Here is a 12582-nt window from a genome sequence, read left to right on the forward strand (position 1 = left end):
CAGGAGGACCCCCAGATTGCGCACCCTCTCCGAGGGGGCCAGAATTTCGCCCCCTATAGTCAGCGATGGAGTCAGCTGACTATGCCGCGGCGCCGGCAGCCACAGCCACTCGGTCTTGGAAGGGTTGAGCCTGAGTCTGTTCCTCCCCATCCAGACCCTTACGGCCTCCAGGCAACGGGTCATCACGTCAAGGGCATGTTTGTTAAACCCCCCAGTCTAGACTATAGCCTCAATATTTCTTCCAACTCCAGTCAAGGACAACTTGTGTTGTTGCCTGTAGCAGTCTATATCTTTTGCAGGGGACAGGATTGGTATGCATATAAAGAGGAATCAAAATATTTGGCTTTTTAAATATGCACTTCAAGTGATAAATTGCAAGTATTACATTCTTTAAATTTTGTGCTAACAAAAACATTTAACTGAAGTGATTTAGCTAACACTTATTATGCTGATAAATGTCCCGGTCCGAACAGTGTACAAAAATAAATAAACAAATAATAAAACTCTAGTTGTTTAGATTTAACAAGAAGATGGTACTATTTACTTAGCCATTATTTTAGTCCTTGCATTTTTGTTAAGCAAATAATAATGGAAATCAGATAATAGATTATTTATTTATTATTTTGTTAAATTTGTTTGTCACCCATCTCACTGCGAGGGTTGTATAATAATTCAGGAGTTCTATTCATTCAGTTCAGAAATACATCTTCGTGTTTGCATTCAGAAAGAGAGACAGAACATTCTCCACAATTCACACATACAAATATGTACATAATAAATGTACATACATACAAAGCTCTACTCAACACCCACACTCATATATACATGTAACATTCACTCCTTAAGTAACCATTTGAAGTTATGATAGTACTGAATGAAGGGAACTTACATAGTTGTGACCATCACAGGGTCACTGCAGTCACATGATTGCAAGTCAGACATTTGGCAACTTGCTCTCAATTGCAGTGTCTGTGGACAAGTGATTGCCATTTGTGATTTTTATTGCTGGCTTCTGACAAACAAAATCAGAAGGGAAGCCCACAGGAGGTTGAATTCAAATCATTTGCCTAACAATAGTAACTGGAACTGACAGAACTGCTTAAGTACAGCCGCAGTGTGCCTTATTATCTATATATATAAGACATTTTTTGGGCAAATGATTGCTAGAATATAGCAAATAGTTTTCTTTATTACATTCTAATGGTGATCCATGTTTTTGCAACAGAAGAAAAAAAATCACTGCATCATTCCAACCACTGGGAATGAAAATATAGCCATCTTCATCCATTTTGCTCAGAGGAATGGGTGGATCAGTCAGGTTTACTTTTTTCCCTCAATAAAGAATGAGAAATTGTTGCACCTTTGTCCCTTGACAAGAATACCCAAAAGCTTTCTGTTCCACTTAAAAATATTAACAAGCTTAAAGTCATTGGAATGTTTAAGTAGATTTATAGTGGAGACCAAAGATCCAGAAGTTAGTAGAAAAATAAAATATCAGAATTTCCTTTATAATTGCTGTAGTGAAAACTGGAAAAAAGGTTATCACAAGAAAAATAAACTTAGAAGAACACTGATGTTCAGTGAAAAGAACAATAAACTATCAAGAAGTGAACAAATAATAAAGACAAGCCCATACCCACATGGTGAAAGAAATACGTTTTCTATATTTATTTGTGAATAACAAGGAGTATCCAGAACTGAAGTTTCTGCTGACAACAGTATTAATATAATTAATACTCATTTTCTACTACTATGCTATAGTAAATTCAGAGATTACCAGTATAACAATTTCTAATTAGTAGAGTATCACTACAGTTAACCATTGTTATTCTTTCATTTCTTTGTAGATTTATATGTAGTATATTTTTTACTCACAAACACCTGGACCTAGGAGAATAGCCAAACTATCTGTCACATGCACTCACTGATGGTTTTGCTTCATTATGGACAGGTAAGAGGGAAAAAAAATAAAAAGCTTTTGAATGGTCAGAATGGGAAGAACCACCTTCTCTACATGTTGATGAAAACAGATTATATTAAGTTCAAAATTATAGAGTTAACTTTAATTACCTTCTTAGGTCCACGTTGAATATATGTCCATTTTGTGTCCATCAAGAGTTGAATGTTGGTAAAGAAATTGATGTCTAGCTTCAATGTTACCGGTGTCTTTTTCACTGAATGTTGACAGGAGTTTCAATGGACTGTCACATCACCTGCAGTTTGCGTTGCAGTCACATGATCGTAATTTACGATCTTCCCAGCCAGCTTTCAACAAGCAAGGTCAATTGAGGAAACCAGATTTGCTTAAAAAAACCCCACATGGTTCACTTGATCTTGTGATTCGTTTAACGACCATGGTAAAAATGGTTGTAAAATTAGGTCTGGTCATGTGATGACTCACTTAATGACCATTATCGCCTAGCAACAGAAATTCTGGTCCCAATTGTGGTCATAAATCAAGAACTACCTGTAGTTTACACACACATTATTAAGGGAGGGAGAAACATGTGCCCTTAAACTATGGTTCATGCTTTCTTTTTCTTATCTCTTTTACCATATTCCGGCTGTGGGATTTCAACCCCTTCCTCAGGTATAAACACGCTGACAGTGAAATCACTCGTCTCTGTGCCATACTGGTTTTTTACTACAAGGCTGTATTTGCCCGAATCGATCGTATTGACAGCTGTAATAGTGAAGCAGGCTTGCTTTCCTGATTCATATTTCAAAATGACATTGGCATCTGCTTTTAGAAGTTTTTCATTCTTGAGCCATGAAATCTCAGGGGCAGGATTTCCCCAGACACTGCACGTAAGATTAAGTGCCTGCAGGAAACACAAAAGATGCAAATATAAATAAATATTAAGAACTCAATAAACACTACTATAGTTCTACTATTATCTCCTCCTCCCCCTCCTCCTCTTCCTTTCCACTATTATTGCTGTACTAAAAACTTTTTTGTTCGATTATTTTCTCTTTCTTGTAGTAATTAGAAACTATATACTTGTTTTAGCATAAATGTAATCACTGGAAATACTTGGATAATTAGTCAGTTAATAGGCAACCACCCTTGTTTATGCTCAAAGAAAGTTACACTTACAATGCCAGTCACAAAATGATTGCAAAACAGGCTTTCAATTTAAATAATATGTTTAAACTACATGAAACAACTTTTTCTAGATTGTGATAATAATTGTATGCTTGATAGGTTAACTTTTAATTTAAAATTATATATATTTTCCAAACCACATTAATTCTAGAAAGTTTTATGAGAAAATATATCCGTGACAAATATATTATGGCTTAGTTGACTAATTTTCGAAACATATTGCTGAAAATAATTTTGAGCCAGGTCAACTATTTAAGGTCATACAGCTGAGTTTGTTAACGTGTGTTTAGCACTTTTTAGAGAAGTTCTGTGCTACAGAGAGAAACAGCTCAAGAGGTTTTAGGCAAACTTTTTGCCCTGCAAGGGAACCAAAATAAAAGGAGGGGGGAGGACAATACAGGACACTGTAGAGTGGAATTTTATCTGAATAAAAGGGCAGCATCCAGTGATCTTTGCAGTCTCTCTGTCTCACATGTAGTTTGCTTAACAACCATTTCACTGGAACCAATTGCAATCACTAAACAAGGACTCTTCACTCTTTCATATTCTCTTTAAGAAGTGGAAGTGCCCTAAATACATGAAGCTGGCTGCCTAACAAATTGAAATTATGTTCTCCATATAAAATATGAATAGGAAATCTATTTCTTTATCAAAGTCAGGGCTTTCGGAAAAATGGGAAACTGCTCTTCTCTGAGAATTAAGAAAGCAGCAGAATTACTTTTTTAAATATTGCAACTATTTTTTTTATACCTTGCCTTCCTGAATAGTGACAACATCTGGCAGACCTCCAAGTACCCGAGCACGATCTGCAAAAATAAATAATCAAAAATAAAAATGTAACATTTCTTGCAAGTTAATCTGTGTCTATGATTTTATTTTCCCTGTAATCAATGTTCTATCTGGCAGGTAGAAGAATAGTGTCTTATTTGTTTTGCAAGCTGCCAATGCGTCATATAATCAGATAGTGGCTCCTAGCATTTCTGCCCTATTCTGCCTAAACATAATAACAGTGATAAAATTGCTGTTATGAGTCACATGTTGTTTATCACATGGAGTGGTCAGGAATAATGGCCGTAATAGACACTCAAGGTTAATTAACAAGTGCAAATCTCATTCCAAATTGTTGATCAGGAGGAAAAAAGGTTGGGGTTGTTGAAATTGATTAAATAATATTGCACTAGGGCCATTAGATTACTTTAAACTTGTATGCATTACCTTTTTACTCCCTACTCCTCTATGAGTCAACTTATATATTTGTAAATGCTTGAGTGGACTGATTAAAATAATAAATTTTACAACAAAAACCCTCTATGAGGCAAATGTTATGAAAAACCCTATCACTAGAAATAAATAGGAAGCATTCCATCCTATTGACAAAACAGGCACCAAATAAAAAAGAGTTCACTTACTTTTTTCTGCAACGGCAGCTGTTCTGTAATTGAGAAAGGCAGAAAGAAATCTCAGTTTTATAGTAAGGAAAAGCTATATTATGAGCAGCTCTAAACAGCTAAAGAAAATATTTTTATATAATAGCTCACTTTGTTAATTATTTTTTTCTACGATAGCTCAGCATCAGCCTTCAAACTAATGATAAAACTATTTTCAATAAACAAAGCACTAGACTTTCACCTTTTGAATATATATTGATAACAGCTATATAAAGATAGATTTTTTTGTCATACGTTGGATTGCGGAGGGAAAAGTTATCTTCCATTTGGTCTGGATGTAGATTTCCCTTCAATTAACTATTCAGTCAGTTAGTAGCAAATAGTAGTTTAACTACTATTTGGAAAAAAGGAAAAGAGAAAAAATCCCACTATGTTTTCTACTACTTCAGTTAAAGCAGATAGTGCTTAAAATCCCAAAATATTGAAATTGTCCTATTATTAGAACAAAGTTTTCCAAATTGATAATTAATCTAGTTTAGGGTTACCAGATCTGGATTGTAGGCATTTGTAGATTAAAACAGAGATGTGGAAAACTCTATATTGTCAAAGTTTTGCAGTCCAGATATGGTAGGCCAGACATGTCAAACTTGTGATGTCACATGACGTCGCGCAACGTATCAGGACGGTTTTGCCATTGCCGGCAATGGGGTGGGTGCGGCTTCCGAATGACACGTCCAGCCTGCAGGCCGGCAGTTTGACACCCCTGTGGTAGGCCTAATTAAAACAGCAGAATTTACTTAAGTTAAACTATATACTTACTTTAATCTTTGGAATTCAGCAAAGGCTTCATCAAATGCTTAATAAAAAAGAAAGGGGTTATATTGCTAGTATCCTTTATGAAGTCAATTTATGCTATTACTTTATTTAGCTTTTTGTGTAATATGTTGGAACATTGAGAAAGTCATGCTATACAAACTATTACGTTCCTATATTGTCTTATTAATTATATATGGAAAACTATATCATATACTATACCATATTCTAAAGAGTTCTAGGATAGTGGTACCCTCTAAAGCTGGTAGTTGTTTTTTTTTTAATAATAGATGTTTGGCACTAGGAACTGCTAAAAATCAAGCAGTGTGCAAGTAGACAAATAAACTATCAGAATGTATTTTTACTTTAACAAGAAGAAATAAATGCTCTATTAGACAATGGTTAAACTCCATGTGACATTAACTTTATGGTTTACAAACTGCATTCCAATGCACACAAGTCACTAAGACTTATTTCTGAGCAAATACCGGTATGTAGAAGTTAGATCTGCAAGATACGCTCATATGTTTCATATATTCTGTTTAACTCATTGCAAAGTACATAAGTATTGAGTTTGTACATTGAACTGGTACACAGAGATGATCAAAACATGAAAATAAATCGATATGTGAGGCATAATCTCTTTTCTGTTTCATTCACATACAGTATTCAGTACAATTAATATGCATAATTAGTCTTAAAGGAATTTGTGAGATAAATCTTTGTGGGAAACATCTAAGGAAGTATTCTTAATCTATTTGTTATGTACAAACTAATGACACTGGTATTCAAAGATAAGACTGCTATCAATAACTCTGTTTCAGTTATGTTAAATGGAGTGAATCTAAAAGTAAATTTGCACATATTCTAATCACTTGATTTAATATGTTTGCATACTGATGTTTAACATGACATTAAAAATAGTAAACTAAGATGTTAAATTTAAATGTAAGATGCAAACTGTCAGCCACAAACTCAGCAGTTCTTCATGAATCTGGAATTGTCACTTGAGGACCAACATTTACTGAGATCATCTTACAGTTCAAAACTTAAATTATGAAGACCCTGGCTAGCTTCTCAAATCTTTCTAAGTAGCTGAAAGTTATTATAAAATCATATAACTGGAAGAGCAAGAGATGCTATCACTAAGACTTCTAGGTTTCTCAGTTTCTGTGGTAATTTGTGAATGGCACTAGCAGCTACATAAAATCATTTCAGTAACAGAACATTCTGGTGAACTTCCCCCTCCCTGAATTATGTTGATCTAGTAATAAAAGCCTCTGAGAGGAAATCCCCTGCAACAGGGAACACGTTTTGGTGTTTTGAACAATATACATTTGGAATACCAGAACAACTTCTTATTGTAGATGATTTTGTCCAGGAAGTCTTCAGACCATTCCCACAATGACCAGATCACTATGGTTTGTAATAAAAAGGAAGCTGCTGGAGTCTCCTTGAACACTGTATTCCTAGAATGTTATACACTGTATATCTCTAATTTAAACTTAGTTATTTCATATCACTAATTAAAATGTAATAATTTACCTTGTCCAGAAAGGTCCACCATTTTTGTATGTGCAGTTTTACCATCAAACAGCTCCAGTATATATTTGCCCTTATCATTTGTAGTTGGTTCATTAATTTGCAACCAGATTTGGTTTACTGTAACACCAGTCTTAACTCTTTCTGTGTACTTAATTTTGACTTCACTAAAAATAAAAATGCAATAGAGACTTTATATATAAATAATACATTTATATAATTTATGCATTTATATAATTAAAATAAATGTACCAATAATGAAGAAAATTTGTAGCTCAGGGTTGAAATAAGGGGTCTGCGTGAAAACCACCAAGCTAAGAGAGCGTCAAAGACTCTAAAACTAATATATAAATATAATTTATTACAAGTTTTATTACATAGATAATATAGATAATAATTTTGCATGCATTGGGAATTTGAATAGATGATTTACAGTTGTGTGACAATTGAAGATTTCTGTTCTAGATATACTTTGTTTCACTTCATTATGTTCCAAAAGAATTTTTCCAAGTGTACTTGAATTTCAGCTTCTACTATACTGCAGTACCATGAACATTTAAGTAAAAATGATAATTAAAAGTAGCTTTTTAGATTATTGTAGCGATATTGTTAGATCTTAAAGAAATTGTAGATCATGTAAAGAATTCTTTTTATGTTTTTCCATGAAAGTTTCTCTTAAACCTTCCCTCATTTACATCACACTGAGAATTTGCAACTTTTCCAGAACAGTTACTGAGACAAACTAGTCATTAGGACTGCAACACATAGAGAAAGAGTTAGTCCTCCATGCTTGCAGTTCCAAATTAGAAGAATGAAGGTTATTGCCCAGTTCCAAATTAGAAGAATGAAGGATATTGTTAAAGTTTAAAAATGTGTTAAATACATATGCATATATGAAATAGATTTGCTCAACTTCCCCAAGAACTGAGGTATTTCAGGAGTGTCACCCTTATCAACAATTGGTTGTCTTTGAGTGATATGTACCTCAGTTTTTATGCTTCTTATGCATGTGAAAATATGCAGCAGTTTCCTCGTAAGAAAGTGGTTGTAGCATTTTATTACCTCACAGTTTAATTTTCCAGAATTATGAGATGCATCACTAGAGGATTTGTAGGATGAGAACTATGCTATTTGTTGCTACAAAGCCAGAATTGAGAAGACAGCAACATATAGCAAGTGCCAACTCTGCAAAAAAGCTGACGTAACAGTGGACCATCTGATTAGCTGCTGCAAGAAGGTTGCACAGACTGACTACAAACAACAGCATGACACAGTAGCACCAAAGGTGCATTGGAACATATGCAAGAAATATCATTTGCCTGCAAGCAAGAACTGGTGGAACCATAAAATAGAGAAAGGAATAGAAAATGGAGATGCTAAAGTGCTGTGTGATTTTAGAATTCAAGCAGGCAGCCATTTGCCATATAACATGGCAGATTTAATAATGGTCCATAAGAAGACAAAACGTTTTGGACAGTGGATATGGCAGTACCTGGAGACAGCAGAAGAGAAGGATTGTAGCAAAAAAAGGCAAAGATACTACCAGAAGTAATATGCCCTGTGTCAAGTGAAGTGTTTTGAACCAAGAGGTCCACAGTATTTTTATACCTCTCCCAAACTCTAAGTTTTCTGTCCCCCGTTATTAGAACCTGAAAATGAAACAGTATAAATATGTCCTACATTTCAACGTGTATAGAGTTATTCCTGTTGAATGAGGTGAGCAATACTGGCAAGATTTCTTCACTTACTTGTGTGACCAACTCACTCTCAGATCGTCCAAGTAGTAGTTAACAGAGGAATACAATCTGATGCCCTCTGCTGTACTCTGAATTTTCAGATTAGTTGCAGATAAAGCTGAAATACAACACATGTTTTTAAAGACTCAGTCATTCCTACAGTGTACAAATGAGTCATTCATTAGAAGGAGGAATTAATACTCACCAATCTTTCTGCATACTTCCGTCATCAAATCTCTAAAAGCTGTGGAAACAAATCCAGAGAAATACTCAGTGCTCCAGATAATATATTCCTGGTTATGGCTAAATTTTGCCCTGAGGTCCATTTACTGAGATGGAGCAGATAGGAAATTTAAATTTGTTTTTGAAATACATTACATATGTTTGATCAATTCCAGACTTGCTTTAATAGCATTTAAATTCCTCTATTTTTATTTGACATCAAATCTTTTTAAAATCTTTTATTTATTCCCCTCTCCCCTTTCTGTTTCTTCATTAATCTAGGTTGACTTTGAAAGCAAGATATAAAATAAATCAACATCAGAATTAAAATTGTTGTGGCTGCTGCGGCTGATATAAATAGCTAGATGGATTTATAGTGAGAAAGGCCAGTGATGTACATGTAGAGAGCAAGGCCTCTGTCTGCTAGTGGCTTTAAAGGTCCAGGTGAACACTTTGAATTGTGCTCAGAAAATTGATAGCCAACACAGAGTGTGCAGTTTAGGCATTACATGGTCTTTATAACTTGAAGCTTCCAGCAGTTTAGCTATTTTATTTTACACCAATTGGAATTTCAGGAAACTTTTCAACTAAAGCCCATATCCCAGAAATCTGGGATCTTCCATACTTCTTAACGTTGCCTGGCTTGAAAACACTATTCTATACTATGTTAACTAATACTGAATGTTAAATTAAATTGAAATCTCATTCAATTTTGCAAATAACTACTTGGGAAAATAGTTCTGTGACATGATTATGAAGTTTTAGGACTATGATGAAAGATCCTCTGTAATATTGTAAACTGGGTTGATACTGCTAGTGGTACCTATTGCATTCATAGATTTAAATCTGAATATCCTCCTCAAAATACAGATTATCTAGACCAGACATGTCAAACTTGGATGTCACGTGACGTTGCGCAACTGATCGGAGCTTTTTCCCCATTGCCGGCAATGGGGTGGGTGCGGTTTCATTATGATGCATCCGGCCCGTGGGCCGGCAGTTTAACACCCCAGATCTAGACTATTTCTTGAAGCCACTGGTGGCATCAGCATTATTTTCCTACTATTGTAACAGAATTCCAAACACAAAGTATTTTGCTGAGACAATAACATTCTTCTTATATTAAGTGGTCATTAATCCACACAAAGCAATTCTGGTAATCACAGTCTATTCAGTGGCTAATGGGTTTAGATATGAAAGACAAACTCTTTTAATAGGTACATCTATGCTAATCCCACAGTCTTAACTCTAGCTATCATGAAGCATCAGGACTTTGGAACAGAGATAATCTATTCTTCTTATTCCATCACTCAGAACTGCTGCATTATCTAGATTGAAATAGAATACAGTAGTGATATCCAGAAAATTTCCCACTAAGCAGGGAATAGGTCAGTGAGGGTTATATCCAAGTGTGCATTTGCAGGATTAGCCTAAAATAGTTTTCAGAGCACTCTTACCTGTTTCCATAAGCTTCAATATACTTTTGTCCTTTCCTCTTTCATCTTTCAGAATCACTTCATATATACCAGCATCCTTCTTAGAAAACTGTGAACAAAATAATATTCATCAAAATATTAAAAACATTTGTATTTCCTGCAAGTAATTTCTACAGTATGAAGGTCTGGAATCTTGAGACTGAGAGATCAGGGCAAAAGAGAAAGAGCTGACAAGTTTAAAAGGAATACTGAAACTTAAATAAAAGAAAATGTGTTGTTCTTTGTAAAAGTGACATTATGTATAAAAGCCTGAACATGGAAATCAGAAATTAATCTTCTAGCTTTTATTTGTACCATATTTATTGTTAATTTGCTGAAAAGCTACAGGAATTAATGGCATATGATGTGTATTAAACAAACAGATAGAGCTTTCTATATTTTTCTAGAGGGAAACAAGAATGTGTTAAAACACAAAACTATTCATATGGTCATAACAAACATAACTTGTGATACTTTATGGTCTCCGTAGTCTCTATAGTGCAACTATATGCAATGGGAATCTTCATGTACATGTAAACCCTTCCTTTGAAACTTGAATCTAAAGTTCAGGGCTTTAGCTCCTATTGAATGAGTCCTAGATATGAACATAGAGACTTTCTCCTATAGTTATTTGTTGACCTTCCTTTGAAGTTTACTATGTATCATTCTTAATATTAAACATTAACTTTGCAAGTATATCCACAAGGAGGTGGTGGTCAAAAAATTGTCAAAGATGGCAGCCATGACTATATATTCAAAGCCTGCACCCGCTTTTGTGTGGTACACATAAAAATGTAGGGCTTTGATAGGACAAGTTAGCTATCATCTCATCTTGGTTTTTTTTCACAATGGGCCACAGACTCCACTAGTGAAATTGTTAATGAATCTGCAACATTTAGGAGTGGGAGCAAAAACCGCTGAGCAATTGCAGGACCTGCAGCAACAAGAGCAGTGAAATAAAATCCAACTAACTCCACACTAAATGGAAGAAATAAAAATTACTTGCACCCTCCTTCAGAACTTTATTTTACATAAAGTTTGTCTGACCATCTGTAAATAAATAAATGAATATATATTTTCTGTAATCAGGAAGTGAAGAGCTATCAAACTATTGTTTCTCTTGAACAATCTGTTTGCCTGTAGCTCATTACTTAGATTGTAGGATAATACAAGAGTTTCTGCAAATGGAACTACTGCCCATCCAGTAGCTTCAAAGGGTATATACTTCTTATACTTCATTTTTGCTTGATTTTCTTAGATTTTTGTGCTATCCCCAGATTTCAAGTCTTTATATTTTGACATAATTTTATAGTTTCTATTCTGATAAATTATCTTAATGGATACAGAATATAATATGGTTTATTTTCAAAGAAATGTTAATAGTTCATACATACTATAACTGATACCCTAAAGGAATAAAGCCATTTAATATCACTATAAAATTTTGATATGGTGTGAAAAGGAGAATAAAGTAGTAGAAAAGTTGTACTCTTCTCCAACTCACCATTCCCTAACAGTCTCATTATTCAAAGGCGAAGAAACAGTTGGGCAAAAGATGCTTTGAGAGTGTGATAGTGCGTGGAATAAATGCATGTACAAGATTTTCATTTAGTGCTGGCCTAATAAATGGATCAATATGAAGCAGAAGACAAAAAGACACAATCCATACTATAGCCAACACTTTGAAGTCTTCAAAGTACCATTCAGACCTCAATTAATATGTCCTCAGTGTCTCATCTGAATGAACCTCCTTTATCTTGTTGCATGGCAGGGAACTAGAGATCATCTGTTATCTAAAACCACTGCAAGTTTGGAAATGTTGTCACTTGTAAAGCAGCTATCAAGAGAGCTCACTCACCTCTGTTATCAGCAGAGTACATACACCATCCTTAAAATCATGCTTTTCATCAACCATTATCTCTCTGTCATCTTTGTACCAAATAATGTGTGTTTCTTTTTTAATGTTAGCAACCTAGAAAGAAAGTATTATTTGTATTGATGACAAACTCCAATGATCTGTGTGGGGAATAATTGTCTTAGTAAACTATGGATTGGGTAAAGAAGAAACATTCAAGTTTGCTTAATCAGTGTTTGCATTTTTACTCAAGAAAGCATGTTATATTTTTTTCTAAAGGGAAAGATCACAGCTCAAATAATAACAATATTTTTATACTGAAGCAAAGAGCTACAGTATTCAAACTTAGAGGCCATTTCAGGTCTGGAACAACACAATGTATAAATAATATTTGTGAAGACTGAACCTGTGGTTATTACTTACCCCAGGTAAGTAGGTAAGTAAT

General features: G+C 34.5%; 1 protein-coding gene across 1 annotated transcript in view; it reads right to left on the minus strand.

Annotated features, from left to right (window-relative positions):
* Positions 1–2367: 2367 nt before the first annotated feature.
* The window catches only part of MYOM1 (myomesin 1), a 78036-nt gene continuing 67821 nt past the window's right edge, over positions 2368–12582 (minus strand). The window contains exons 30-38 of the mRNA XM_015823190.1: positions 12141–12254; positions 10265–10352; positions 8791–8829; positions 8598–8703; positions 6853–7016; positions 5314–5350; positions 4516–4538; positions 3857–3912; positions 2368–2822 (exon numbers count right to left, since the gene is read on the minus strand). Coding sequence (XP_015678676.1) covers positions 2526–2822; positions 3857–3912; positions 4516–4538; positions 5314–5350; positions 6853–7016; positions 8598–8703; positions 8791–8829; positions 10265–10352; positions 12141–12254 — 924 coding nt within the window. The 3' untranslated portion in view covers positions 2368–2525. The remainder of the gene's footprint in view (positions 2823–3856; positions 3913–4515; positions 4539–5313; positions 5351–6852; positions 7017–8597; positions 8704–8790; positions 8830–10264; positions 10353–12140; positions 12255–12582) is intronic.

Source organism: Protobothrops mucrosquamatus, unplaced genomic scaffold (genome assembly GCF_001527695.2).
Source record: "Protobothrops mucrosquamatus isolate PMUCROS unplaced genomic scaffold, P.Mucros_1.0 scaffold1795, whole genome shotgun sequence".
In the NCBI taxonomy this organism is placed as follows: Eukaryota; Metazoa; Chordata; class Lepidosauria; order Squamata; family Viperidae; genus Protobothrops; species Protobothrops mucrosquamatus.